General features: G+C 36.5%; 1 protein-coding gene across 16 annotated transcripts in view; it reads left to right on the top strand.

The window, feature by feature from the left end:
- The window catches only part of MAGI2 (membrane associated guanylate kinase, WW and PDZ domain containing 2), a 758,260-nt gene that overhangs the window by 593,557 nt on the left and 149,598 nt on the right, over nucleotides 1-15,105 (top strand). For 10 of the 16 annotated variants that reach the window (XM_068669895.1, XM_068669889.1, XM_068669892.1 and 7 more), the window contains exons 7-10: nucleotides 1,253-1,310; nucleotides 9,378-9,499; nucleotides 10,129-10,257; nucleotides 10,947-11,129. In XM_068669895.1, the coding sequence (XP_068525996.1) occupies nucleotides 1,253-1,310; nucleotides 9,378-9,499; nucleotides 10,129-10,257; nucleotides 10,947-11,129 (492 nt within the window). The remainder of the gene's footprint in view (nucleotides 1-1,252; nucleotides 1,311-9,377; nucleotides 9,500-10,128; nucleotides 10,258-10,946; nucleotides 11,130-15,105) is intronic. The other 6 variants (XM_068669894.1, XM_068669893.1, XM_068669891.1 and 3 more) reach the window with 3 other exon arrangements.

Below are 15,105 nucleotides of genomic sequence, written 5' to 3'. Positions count from 1 at the left end.
AAATAAATAAATAAATAAATATATATATATATATGTCATCCAGAAGCACTTCTTTATGACCAGTTTTATGACCATGCTCAGTATGAGTTACATCAGGTCTGGTCTGTCTTGTTTCATACTCTTACAGTCTCCAAAAAGTGACTTTAAAAGTATAACTGAGATATAATTCAAAGGAAGAAATATTGACATAAGGAATTCCAGAATCAAATTTATTTATAGAATCTCAGTACCATTCCATGTATATTGTGCCAGTCCTTAACTGCATAGATATCAATACCTGTGCCTGATGGTAATGTCCATCCTTTTGCATGTTTCCTCCATCTGGCACTGAGGTTTTTATTCTGTTCATGTTGAGTGAGATATTTGTCACAAGCATCTGGTGCTTTTTAAATCCTATGTGAAATTCTGTTGGCATTGTAATAATTTTAAGTGCTCATTGTGAGTGATAATAAAATATGTTTATGTATGTACGTTCACTTATGCATGTTTGCTTGTACATTAATACAGATTTACTTTCAAGCTCATTAAATCAACATATTTAATATTTTAATTGTTAATATCTGAGTGTTTTAGGTGTCTTCTCTATTTCTGTAAAAATCAATTACTTCTAAAGCTGAAAGTTGCTGAAAATATCTTATTTCAGTTTGTGTTTCTGCGTACTTCTATGTACTGTGAGGTCCCAGATATAGAACTAAGCTTTGCAGCAGCATGCCTTTGGAGGCCATGGAATTGCCATGACAGTAAGATAAATATGACAAATCTCTCAGGAACATTTAGACATACTTACTATAATTAAGAGACAGGAGGCAAACTCTTTTCATTTGTTTGAGACCAATTTTTCTAGGATTCATAGCAGTGAAAAAAAAAAAAAAAAAAAGCTCAAAAAGCAAAGCACAGTGTTTTTGTGTGTACACCTATTTGAAAAAAACAGAATACCCCCTCTTTCTTCAGCAGTGATGTCATACAAGATATGCTACTGTTGTTGGCTGGCACAGCTGTTGGAACATTGAAGTTGTTCAATCAAATGTGTTGTTCTCAAGACTGAGATATTTGTTTGCATGCCAGTTTTCAAGTTAATATTAATTGTGGCCACCATGGAGTGTGTTCAATATTTTGCATTTGCTTTGGTGATTTTATCTGAATTCACTATCCAGTTATTTCCCTCAACATCTAGCAAAGATCCAGTTTCACTATCAGAAATCTTAGCATTCTGTAATTCATTTACTGAGACAGATAATTCTTTGTTTTTCAGAGCTTCCATATGGCTGGGAGAAAATTGATGATCCCATTTATGGCACTTATTATGTTGAGTAAGTTCCCAAGTTCAATATTAAGTTGCTGTTAATATGTCATAACCTAATACTAGCATCCTCTACTGTGCTTAGTTGGCAAGACATGGGTACAATTACTTGACATGCTAAAATGAAGGTATACCAGGAATTCTCAGTCATCAATACAGTTAATGTGGCCAAATGTATTCAGTGTGTCTCAAATCAGTGATTCAGTCATTCAATCACTTTTTTTCTCGAGGGTGTGATTTCATGGTAACAATCCAGTTGATACTTGTACAAAAGATTGTATTCATTTAAGAAATATTGTTGTATAGTCTGTGTAAGGTTTGGATATCCAGTGAGGTACAGATCTTGTTAATCAATGAATAAAAGCAAAGCATAATCATTTTAGCTAAGATCCCTTTCTGGGTTGTCCTTCTTTTCTGCAAATCAGATCTTCACTGTTTGTACCAGAAGGCAGGTTATTTATATTCTGCATTGTAAAATTCTGTGTATGTTGTGTTTTATTCTGTACTTAAAAGTGCACCTGAAAATAAGAGAATATATATTTTTTTATTTTCACAGCACAATCATTGCTTTCATTTCTCATATTTTATTTTAGTTGTGGAACAGGAAAGAAAGCCATCCTTACTACTCTGTGCAAAGGGCAGTAGAAAGCTTTTTTTTGACTGATAGGTAGAACCTGTTCCAGCTAGTTACTGCATAAAATAGGTAAATCAGAGAGATGATTTTCTATGCTTTTTAGTTTAACACAGTCAATCAGATTTATGTAAAGTGAATGTAGATTCAAATTGTGATACCCTCTCAGAGTGGTCAGTTTTACTCCCACTATTCTCTCCTATCAAAGGCCACTCAAAGTATATAATAGAGGATTGAAAAAGGCACTCCCCATCTCTGTGCAGACAGCACGTTTAAAGACTATTTGAATTGAGAAAGATCTATCTATTACTTCCTTTTATTAAAGAAGAGAGATCTTTACAGAGGATGGTACCTGACCTAAAATCTCAGTTTCAGATCCTAACACAAAGCAGTACATTTACTCCAGAGATTTCATACAAAATGGAAAATATTAGTTTGTGTGTCACATTGTTCTCTTGGTCTCTTGAATCTATACCAACATTTTGCAAGACCACTCTGGTCAGATAATGGAGCTGCAGATTTTCCAGACCTCAGAATATGTAGCAGTTAATAGCACAGGGTAGAGCTGGATAGAGAAATTACCAAAGCAACAACAAAAAATCTTATTTCAGGAGGGTTAGAAGACGTAGCTCTAAGATACGCTTTCTTCACTGTTATAACAGTAGCAGCTTGTAAGTGCCCAATCACTTTCCCTAGCCCTCATTCAAAGCAAACAAACAAACGGAAACTGTGTCTGGCCACTGCCCCACTGAGTCCTTCTGTCACATTCTCCAAATGCAATAGCATCCGCTCTGCTGCTTTTTCCCCCTGGATGGTTCTGTGCCCTCAGGTGAAAAAGCCAGCAGCCCAATCTGTTCTCCTGCTCAGCCCAAGCCAGCTTAGTCAATTCAGATTCCTATTTCTCTCAACCGAAAGGTAAGTTTTTGAACTCCCTAAGTAACGCCATCAAATTACTCTCTTTATGCCTGAGATCTTTTATGATGCCCCAGAGTAGTTAGGGGTTGGAGTTCACGTATCTCTTTGTGCTTAATCCCCCCCGAAGATTTCTGAAAATACAATTATGCAGCTGCTGGGTGTGAGTAAGTGTCTTCTGTCCCGGTGGTTTTCAGTGTATTTTGGTGAGTAACAGGTGTTGTGCAACTTCTGCGCATTAATCTCTTACTGAGCCCCACTTTGGTGTTAGTGCAGCCCAAGGCATTTTGGCTCTGGTGAGATTCACACTTCCCCTGCATAGTCAAGAAAAGGAGCAAATGTTCATCTCTATTTCATGTCCATCCACAGGTAAGCAGACGCAAGGCACCTGGCCCAGATGTTATTATGTGATTATATATTTCAAGGCTGTTACTGCCAAGTTTGTTCATCCTACTACAGACAAGATTTGTGAAAAAATATATCAAACTTACTGTAGTCTCAGAGGTTTTTAGAAGTGGAATGGATGTTCACAGGATGGCATTAAAACTGCAGCAGTTCTAAGTTCATAAGGAGTTTTATAGACAGTAAAATGTAGTTGTACTTTAATTTGCTGTTTGAGCTCAGTAAGTTTGAAACAAAAATTGCTTCCCATTTTTCATTCTAAAAAGTGGCAGTTACACCTTTTTTATTACCAGTATTCAACAGATGAGTTCATTTTTAGCTAGATAAAATCAGATAACAATAAACTCTCTTAATTATATCATAAAAGTGGGTAAATCATGGAAAGCTAGGTTTTCACACTTTCACACATTCAAGTCCAGTCCAACTTCATATGCAGGTTTTCAAAACTGTGATCAAAAGAACGGCTCGTATTCTGCTCACTGAAAAAATTGTATCACATGGGAAATTTGTAAGGAAGAACAATGCAGTAGAGAGATTAAGTTTCACCTTACAAGGGTCAGACATGTTTATCTCCAGTATCCTGTGACCAAAGGGTCAGACATGTTTATCTCCAGTATCCTGTGACCAAAGAAGAAGCTAAAATCAAGCAAATAAACAAAATCTTGAAGGCTATCAAAGTTAAAAAAAGACTTATTGCACCACATTTGCAAATTCTGTTATAAAATAAGGTCCCTGGTATAACTTCCTCTCATAAATCAAGCATGAATGTAAGTTCAAGACATTATTAAACTTTTCATTTGACTTGTTATGCGAATCCAAGCTTGATTTGTAAGGTGTAGACATCTGACACAAATGAGAAGTGTTTGCTATATGTGGGTTAACTTTCATACAATTTTCTCTTAATTTATAAACTAAAAACTAGCAGCACTTAGCTGTGCAAGGCTACAGAGAGATTGTGGTTATTAGAGTGCATTGGGTCTTTCAGCATTCTAATTGCCAAAAGATTATTTCCCCCTTTAAGGATGATTAAATGCAATGCAAAGTTCAATTTCCTGACATGGCCTCCTTAATAGAACAGCTAAATTGTCCATACAGGTATTTATTCTGGAAAAATATACCTCCTTCACTTATGATTTCTGACAACACCTGTTCCTGCTCAAATAGAAAAACTTCTTTCAGGAGTTTTTTTCACAGAATCACAGAATTTCTAGGTTGGAAGAGACCTCAAGATCATCGAGTCCAACCTCTGACCTAACACTAACAGTCCCCACTAAACCATATCCCTAAGCTCTACATCTAAACGTCTTTTGAAGACTTCCAGGGATGGTGACTCCACCACCTCCCTGGGCAGCCCGTTCCAGTGCCTAACAACCCTTTCAGTAAAGAAATTCTTCCTAACATCTAACCTAAAACTCCCCTGGCGTAACTTTAGCCCATTCCCCCTCGTCCTGTCACCAGGCACATGGGAGAACAGGCCAACCCCCACCCCGCTACAGCCTCCTTTAATGTACTTATACAGAGCAATAAGGTCACCCCTGAGCCTCCTCTTCTCTAGGCTGAACAAGCCCAGCTCCTTCAGCCGCTCCTCATAGGACTTGCTCTCCAGGCCCCTCACCAGCTTCGTCGCCCTTTTTGTTATAAAATATTCATAACTGAAAAATTGTGAATGTAAAGAGGACTGAGTAACAAATTATGCATCAGAATGTCTGTCTTTTAGGCATTCTGATCCTCAGAATTACTTTGGTGCGTTTTAGGTCACAAACTACTAATAAACAACTGTACATTAAAGTAGCTGAGAAAATGAATAGGTTAGAATCCTCCTCCTGGTGCATACGCTTAGATGGGCTACCATTGTGGCAGGGCTAATATCATAGCCATCAACTAAAATCTGCATACTTAAATCTACATTAAAGCATGTAAATTTCTACAGAAAGTATATCAATTGTCTTAAGCACATCTAATGTGAAACACCATCATTAAAAAAAAAAAAATAGCCTGGTCACATTCAGTGATGAGCTGGCAGAATGGTGCCTATATCTTACGTGATATTTTGTGGTGACCATACCTCCTTGTCACTATTTCACCCTTGCAGCTAAATGCAGCCCCAAACCAAATCCTACCACCTAGGCGTTGTCCCCAGCTAGCATACTGTGGGCTAACAAGGGTCAGTAGCATTGACTGCCCCTTCTTCTCTGAAGAGAGATATTCAAGTATTTGGGGGCCAGAAAGCAAACAAAAGGCGGCACGATTCTTCTATATGGTCGCTACAGCACTAAAAGAAGTGAGTTGTATTTTTATCTTTGGATTAGTCTTTTATTTTTAATATTTATTTTATTTTTAAAAAGGAAGAAAAGTGGAATCACTTTTGTGATATTTTAATATTTATTTTATTTTTAAAAAGGAATTTAATATTTATTTTATTTTTAAAAAGGAAGAAAAGTGGAATCAGGAGTAAAAAAATAAATAAATAAATAAAAATGTTAATGGTTGAAAAAAACATTTAGATAGCAACATCTTTCTCAGTTTTCTCCAGATCTGTCCTAAAAAAAAAAAAAAAAAAAAAAAAAATCTGCAATTTTCTAGGAGGTCCTATCCACTGGTATGTATTAGATACACTCCAGGAGTGCCTACCTTTGGGATCACATGCAGCCCTCTGTTTTTGTTATGGACCTCAGTTAGGAGAAGAGGGGAGATGGAATGTTTAGGTAAGAAGAGCACTAGACAACATCAGAAGAGAAACTTTAGGTATTTAGAAAATTTTCAAGTGAAGAAAGAAATGCTCACTGAATTACATACTGTGGGTAATGAGCTATACATCTTTTGGATCACATCTAAAATCTATTTCAAACACCAAAGCACTTATTTGTAACCATCTCTAAAACTGACATTTAGATTGTCTTATTAAGGCCTAGGTTAGTAATACCTATTTTGTATGCAGCTGAAGTAGCTAGATGAAAGGCTAGAATGTCCTTTCAAGGGAACTACTTAGCTTAATAACTTCATTCCCAGCTAAACTCATCAGTAGCAATTTTTCTGTTTTAGCCATGGAGCTGTAGAGCGCTTAAAATTGCATGATAGGGAGGTGCTTCTTGTCTCATCGGTCTAGGAGCATAAATCCAGCGTAACTGACTGATAAAAAGGACCAATTTTCTATATAATTTTCTTTTCTCTAACTCCTTTTGGACTTAGTATTTAATGTAGTTGTATGAATTTGTTGGAATATTCACATTGTGCTTTTGAACTGGCACTACTACAAAACAGTCAAAATAGAGGAATCAATTGGAGCTAAGAATTATTAAGATTGCATCAACACCCTGAGGTGCCTCATATCTCTGCTCGTCTTCCTGTCTGATATGTTAGGACAAAAAGGTCACTTTCAAGATAACCATTAGTGAAGATATTTCTGTCTAAATAAACTATACTGCAACTTAAACTGCAACTAGAAACTGCTGAGAAGGAGCTGATAAGAGATTCTAGCTGTCATGTCAGTACCACAGGATGTTCCATGAGTCATGGCGACATCCTATATTGGCTAAAATCCCTCTTTTTTTAATCACAGAACTGCATGTAAGTTGTAATGTAGGGCAGTGAAATGTGCCCTGCAGTTACAGCAAGGCACTAAGAATATTCCAAGGTCCTAAATGCATGTGTATAGTGTGATTTGAAATAGCCATTATATCTGCATTATATTGGACAAAAGCTATGGGATATCCATGCTCTTCTAAAAGCATGGCAGATACCCATGCCCAGAAGAGCAGGGATACCCATGCTGTTCGGGAAGGGCGGCTGAGAACTGGGGTAAGACACTTTAGAGCCTCTAAAATAGTGCTTGATCCCTTTGTTTCGGCAACTAACTCAACATACTATGTAACAAGCCTGTTTTCAATGTTATCAAATGCCATCATAAAACGAGCTAGACATTTTACCCCATATCTTCTATTGGAAGCTGTTTCATAATTTCACACTCCTGCTTGTAAGAAGCCTACAGATTTCAAGACTGAAATCCTGACACCTTTAATATATTCCACTATTTACTTCCAAATATTTTCATAGAATGCAATAATATATCAGCATTCATTCCACTTGAATAAAAAATCAAAATTCCTTTGGTGCTTTATTATGGGATACTCTCGTTCACTGGTCTTCATGTAAAACCTTTGCTGTGGATTCATTTTATTTTATTGGGTGATCAGAACTTTATCTAGTATTTCATACGACGTTTCACATGTTCCTTTTTATTGGCAAAAAAAAAAAAAAAAAAGTACTTCCTTTACAGTACAGGAATACATCACATGATAGGTAGTACCATGATTACTACCTTTTTCAGGCTTGTATCAGTAGTTCATAACTACCCTGTGATCGTTTAATGCATGAAAGTCCTGTCTTCCTCCATTTCCAACTGATGAAGTTTCTCTCCCTTCCAACATACATTTCTAGGTTTGCAATAGACAAAAGCAATGAAGACCCTGACAATTACAGCACGGTTTAAAGCCTAGGAAAGCAAAGCCTGCGATATTAAACAGCCAGTCTGAAGAAGGAAAGAAACAAAAGGAATCTTCTCTTTCTGCAGCATAGAATAAAATTTATAAAGCTATTAATCAAAACTTTAGAGTAAAAGAGAGTGAGTTAGCAACCCCTTGAATGAGAGATAGCCATGTTAACAAAATAGCAACTCCAGATTTTATCACATATTTTTCCTGTCATTAAATCAAATATACTTTTACATGACTGAAAATCTTTTCATTGCAGGAATCCTTGTTTTCCAAGTGTATTACATTGTCATAGGACTTACTGCTTTCCCTCAACTCCTTCTTAACGGCAATTCTACTTATTTTGTTTGAAGCAGTGTTAGGATCTGAATCCTGAGGGAAAAGTGCTTAATGTTTGGGCATAAAAGGTTGTTTCAATATAAATAGAAGGAATTCAACCCCTTTTAGAATCTTAGAGTTTCAAAAGTTCCCAGGTCACCTCTCCAATGCTTAAAGCCCAGGATCAGGATTGAATTTTCAAAGAACTCAATACAGAGTAACTCAGTAAGAACAAATAAGGAGAGATATGTTTGAGAACTTACCTTTTTTATGTAATTTATATGTATTTATATGTATATATTTCTAATATATAAATAAATACATATATCTATATGTATTTATTTCCCTGGGACAACATTTGCAGCATAAAACCCTTTTTCTCAACTGATACTGTCACAAACATATCTGGTGGAGTTGTTCAGTGCCACCTACTAAATTGTTTTGCCTTCTTCAAAAAAAGTGAGAAAAATGTCAAGGGATTGTAGGATTACTTGTTGATTGGTAAAATGTATGGTTTAAATTAAATAATTGAAATCTATGGTATGATTAGGGTAAGTAGTTAGGATAGTATTTCTAAACAAAATGCAGAAAATTAGTGGTGTAATGACAGATATGTACTAATTGACCAGCTATGGGAAATGTAATATATCAAGAAAAAAAGTCTACAGCATTAACTTCTCTTATAGTTCATTATTTATATGTATAGTTTTAATCTACCATCTGACTTAGTTTCTACAACATCCCATTTTTCTTTACAGCTTAGCAGATATATAACATCGAATTAAACAGAATTCATTTTCTGTCACTTTCCTGTGCTACATACATTTCCTTTTTAAGCAGTGATCATTAAAACACTCATTAAAAGCCTGTGTCAGGCTTTACATTTTCTGTAAGTGAGTAAGTAATTTCATTTGAAGCTAATCAATAATGCTGAAAAAAAAAAAATGGTTCAGTCCCTTTGAATCATGCACAGAACAATGTTTGTACTGAAGACATGAAAAACTGTTGTTGTAGCATGCTTCAGCAGTACTGCAATTTAATATGCAGTCTATATATCAAAACCATTTGCCTGTAGCAGAGTTCAACATATTGAAATGATAGGGCATTCTCCAGTGTTGTTCATTATGTGATGCTCATAGATGGTACATTTCTTATCCCCACCAAAATTACATGGAGTATAAGGGACATGCTCAGGCCCATTGGGGTTTCATGACTGTTTCACTATCTAACCACACGCACCTAAGTCACATACAACATCCTACTGTGAAAATAGTAATTTTCCCCAACTGAACCCAATTTTTAATCAAAACCAAATTTTTTCCAGCCACATAAATAGAAGAACACAATTTGAAAACCCTGTCCTAGAAGCAAAAAGGAAGCTACAGCAGCATAACATGCCCAACGCAGAACTTGGAACAAAGCCTATGCAGGCCCAAGGTTTCCGAGGTACAGTACCATGTCAGCCTATCTTAGTTAAGATGAAAAATCCTGCTCTCCTGCTTATGTGACAATAATTTGGTCCTAGTCTGATGGACATAATAGTGTTGCCAATCCTCACAATGTTATCACCTACCTCCTAGCTTTTTTCTCCTCTAAAAGTTCCATCTCCTGGAGTTGTGGGACTCAGGAGCCACATAAAAAGTCTCTAACCTCCAGAGTTGCAGAGAAAAGTGACAAGTGGACCCTAGTGTTTCTTAAAGGCTGAGAAACAGAAAGCACAATAAGAACCCCAAAGTAATTTTCTAAATAAACTCATAACTTCTATTCTCAGGAATGTGTGACTCTCTCTTGAGCACCCAAGGTTGGCAACACTGAAATAATTAATTGTACTTTCTTTAAATTACCGCTAATTGATGTTTGGTATGTTTCTAAGCTAGCTCATCTAGAAAGCATCAATTAAGTTAAAAGCCTCAGGCACTGTGTTATAGGAGTTTACAAGAATACAGCCTCTTGGTAATGTGAAAATTAATGTGCTTACAATGAGCTGTGTAAGCAGCAGACAGTACTGGTAGAGACAAATAAACTTAAACATAAGGCTACAGCCAGAGAATGAGGCTTCTTCTTCTTTGTGACAGTAGACAGCTCTTCATCAACCCTACCTAGGCCCAAACTCGCCCACCCGCACCCTGCTCTGCAGCGGTCCCGCAGTGTGAACGATCTGTCCCAGTGCCAGCGCGGCCCCACTGGGACGTGCAGGCTGTACGGTACGTCCCACCATCCCCACGGACCACTGCCAACCTAGCAAGATAAGTGGAAGACACCACCTTTGCACCTTCCTCCTACCCTTCCTCACAAAGTGAAGCATGGGAACGAGGCACCGGGAGCCCCTGGCAACCCACACTATACACAGGGGCACTCAGCAAGGGGACACGAAAGTGGCACCACCATCACAGCAGCCAGATGAGGCATGGAATCCCACATGCTTGGAGAGGAAAGATATCTAATACTTAGCACCGGCTTTTTAACACATGGCATGGCATATACAGGGGATATTTCTCTTATTGTGGTTGGGAGGGAAGTTGTGCAGAATGTGTTACTTGGTAGACAAAGCTGAATTTATAGGTTAGGAAAGAGGTTTTAAGATTACCTCACATATCATTTTTATTGTTGTAATTATTTTAGCTACACAATATCTACTTTTAATATGAAAGAATATTTATAACTCCTTACTTATGGCAGATCTGCCATAGATAAAAACCCTTTTTAAGCTTTGTATTAAAATAAAAACTCACTAATAATATATATATATTTTTTTCCTGGAATGCCTGCACTCTTTATTTCCTCTGTTTTCATACACTGTCACCTACTGCCAGCTGATATTGTTATCTGCTGTCCCTGCTGTGTTGGACTAGATCAGAACTTTTGTCTTTCTTGTTTGTGTTGACTGATGTAGAAAAACCACTCTTCACCCGTGATGCATCACAGCTGAAGGGGACTTTCCTCAGCACAACTCTTAAGAAAAGCAACATGGGTTTTGGATTTACCATCATTGGTGGGGATGAGCCAGATGAGTTTCTTCAGGTGAAGAGTGTAATTCCTGATGGGCCTGCAGCACAAGATGGGAAAATGGAAACAGGTAATTAAAATGATTCCTTTGTTCTTTCATATAAGTAGAATGTGCCATAGATTTCTGAACTCTCTCCATAAATGTATATATTTTTCCATATCAATTTCTACTTAAATGCCTTATCTTATAATAAAGATAAACCTCTTAGATAGGAATTCCTCATACCTGTCTAACATCATCAAGTAGCTGATTTTTCTAATTCTTCAGTATTTTAAGGAAAAAAATATATATCTCAGTTTTTTCTACATGAAAATGGACTGAGAAAAGGTCTCATTCTAATACATAGAAATTATCTGTGATGTTCATTAGTTTATAGGCTGTTTATTCAAGGGGAAATTGTGAATGGAGAGAAAAAGAGACAGGCAGAAAGAGCACAGACTACTAAGGGAAAATTTCTACCTTTAGAAAAGATAGTTTTGCAAAACAAGTCAAGTCTGATCAAACTGTTTTCATTAGAACATCAAAACAAGGGTTTTCAGTGTGACATATGGAGACATAAGCATCTGTGGACTACTAATAAGGAATCTGTGAAAATGAACAAAATAAACGTAACTGCTTGTGAAGAGATCTAAAGATACAGGATCACTGCTGAAAGTTTAGAAAATGTTGTAGGATGGAAATCCCACAGCCTATGTGATCTCTTGTCCTGATACTTAACCACTTCTATGGTGAAGATTTTTCATGTTCATATCTGGCTTGGATTTCACTGCTACAAATGATTACAAGTGACTGACATCCTGTGTCCATACAGCCCCATCACTGTGCACCACCTCTCCCCAGCAGTCCTTGTTCCCCAGATTGCTCATTGGTCCCAGGGCATATACCTAATGTTCCTTCCATTTCTCTCCAAGTCAATATAGAAGTAATACTGGTTTGGTATTTATGTTATCTCTGCAGAAAACCCAGTTCAGGGTGGCTAGAGTCACTGTGAAGATGCAGAGCATTTCCTAGTCCAAGACAGATCACTGTGGATGGAGCAAAGCAGCAGAGAAGGATTCTTTTCTCATGTGCAGGGAGCAAATATGTAAACACAAATAAACATAAATGATATTGGTGGAAAAGTCTCCAGTGATTCTTCTGGAAGTTTCCTTTTATTCTTTCTTCTGTTGCTGCAGAGGAATGATCCTTAACGTTAGCTCATTCTGTAGGAATCTCCAGGACTTTGCAAGTAGGAAGTGTGAAGGTTGTGAAAAGTATTATTTTTAAAACTCTATAATTTGTCCAAAGTCTTATATTACAGTTGGTATGATGCTTCTAATGCCAAATAGATTAATAAATAATTTATATTTTAAAAAGTCAAAAAGAATTAGAACATAGATTTTTTTTTTTTGGAAAAAAAAAAAAAAAGGAATTAAAATAAAAGGCTATCAGCTATTTAATTCTCAATGTTTCTTGCTATTTTAACTTTAAAATGCAACTTGGTTGCCTAGGGCAAAATTAAGGTAGCTGACAAATGAATAAATGATATAACAGACTTATAACAGACTTCCTGAAGTTCAGGAGATTTTAGTAACATGAACTTCATATTTCCCAATATTTTCATATTACCTAATATGATGCATGAGAGATTTTTTTCCATTTTTCATGGTTTAGCATTCTCAAATCCAGCACTCAAATACAACTATTTCTAAAACCATCTGAAGTGTGGGCTAGTTATGGGGGAACTTGTCCATATGGATTTCTTTACTCTAGAAAAGAGAGTGCCCTTACAACTTATTTAAATTTTAATGTTGAAATTCATCATGGGTGTCACTGATGTTGATTACTGCAATTACAGATTGTGATGGAGACATATAGAAAAAAAGAAAGTCCTTTAAAATACATAGATATAAAACTGATTATTTTTTTCTGAGACAATTAATTTAACTAAATTGAGAATCCATGACAGAAATATACATTCAAATATATAACTATAATTGAGCCCGATATCTTAGAATAAATTCTGGACTCAAATGTCTTAATTTTCGTGAAGATTGACAGAGTTCTGATGTAAAGTAATTGGAGAATCTTGGGCTAATGATTGTGGCATCTAACATGGTTTCTATGAATATTTGAAGTGATTTCTAAAAATGATAATAGTAAACGGAAAAAAGATATTTGAGGTCAGAATATTTATAAAAGTGCTGTTCAGCAAAGTGATTGCATTTCCTGATACCCAATCTTTTTCACACTTTCTAAAGTATGGTTTCTAATCAGCTGGAGATTTCAAAGTGCAGGTGTTTTGTTGATAGAGGTCTTAAAATCATACATTTCACAACTATTTGAGCTTACATATGTACATTTTGTTTGTTAGGTAGACATCATTAGACAATGAACAGAGCTTTTAAAATAGTTTCATTTATTCTTTTGACATGAACTGCATGTTGTTGTGCAATTTATGTGCACTGCAGCTATGATCACAGTCACTGGAGGCTTTAATAAGCAATCAAAATATCATATTATATCAGTAGGGTATCGTAGTGGAAATCTTGAGCACAATGACAATGACACTATGAACTGTGAAGTAACATGGGTGTAAGGGTGCTGGTGTTCCGATCTGTGATATAACTCTGAAGTTTTTCCCCTGTAAGATTGATGCTTTTTTTTTTTTTTTTTTCCAACTGGTAAACAAAATGCTAGGGTTTGAGATATGCATTGGACATGGGGAAAAAAAAAAGGAAGGGTGAATCTATGTAAGACTCATTGTCGCCATTTTAACCTGATCACAACACAGTGGTTTTACCAGCAGCCAGGTTTCAAAACAAAACAATTTTGGATTTCATTTCTTGGAACATGGAAGCTGCTGCCTGACAGAGACTTGGAATCGCTGTGCTGCTGTGTTGGTGGATTTTTATCAGAAATGTCAGGAAACTTGCTATCTGCTAAGAAATGCTGAGGAAGTGAGGAATCTGAGTTCTGACTCTTTTTCTTTTTCTTTTCTCTCTCTCTCTCTTTTTTTTTTTCTTTTCTCTCTCTCTCTCTTTTTTTTTTTTTTTTTTTTTTACATTCAGCAAACATAAATAAAGATATTGCTGTCCTTGCTTTCTGCCCTCACCTTTATTAAAAGTTATTGTTCCACCAGCAGTGGAAGTAAAAGCAATGTTAATGTGCTGGTTCCTCAGCCACTGTTATTCACAGTCTTTGTCCTAAAGCACCCTCAGCAGATAGTTATGTTAATGCCACTCTGTGGTTGGCAGTACCAGAGAAACTGGTATATTATTTTATTTCTGACATGCTTATCTTGAGACTGTTAACTTCCCTGAAAGCATGAAGTGCAATATTGGTATCACTTTCACCCCATGTCTACTGTATCCAAGTTAGGCACTCACACCGTGCTCATTAAAAGATAAACATGGGGATAATGGGAAATAAGGAAGTCTTCAGTTCGGCTTGAACATTTTCATCCAGTTTGATTAGTCCTAGTGGGTGCTGAAAGACTGTGTTGTCCTATAAAGGGGCTTTCAGCATGTGTGACCATGCTGCCTCCATATTGTCAAAAAGATAGCATTGCATCTTCATGATGCACAGTATAAATGTCTCCCAGATTTTTACTCTGACTCTCTTTGTTAGTATGACCACTAAGTGATTTTATATGTAGAATGGGTGTTTTATATTTCACAGAGTCCTAGAATCATAGAATGGTTTGGGTTGGAAGGAACCTTAAAGATCACCCATTTGCAGCCACCCTGGCATGGGCAGGGACACCTCCCACCAGACCCGGTTGCTCAAAGCCCCATCCAGCCTGGCCTTGAACACCTCCAGGGATAGGGCATCCACAGCTTCTCTGGGCAACCAGTTCCAGTGCTTCACCACCCTCAATGTAAAGAATTTCTTCCTAAAGTCTATTTTAAATATACCTTTTTTTTTCTCTCTCTTTTTTTTTTTTTTTGTTTCTTTTTGGTTTAAAGTGATTCCCCCTTGTCTTAACTTTGTACTCCCTGACAAAGAGTCACTTTGTTTTGTTTTATTTCATTCTTTTTGCTTTTCTTTGTTCACATCCAAATTG

This window comes from Anas acuta, chromosome 1 (assembly GCF_963932015.1).
Source record: "Anas acuta chromosome 1, bAnaAcu1.1, whole genome shotgun sequence".
Lineage (NCBI taxonomy): Eukaryota > Metazoa > Chordata > Aves > Anseriformes > Anatidae > Anas > Anas acuta.
This window is presented reverse-complemented; position numbering and strand designations above follow the sequence as displayed.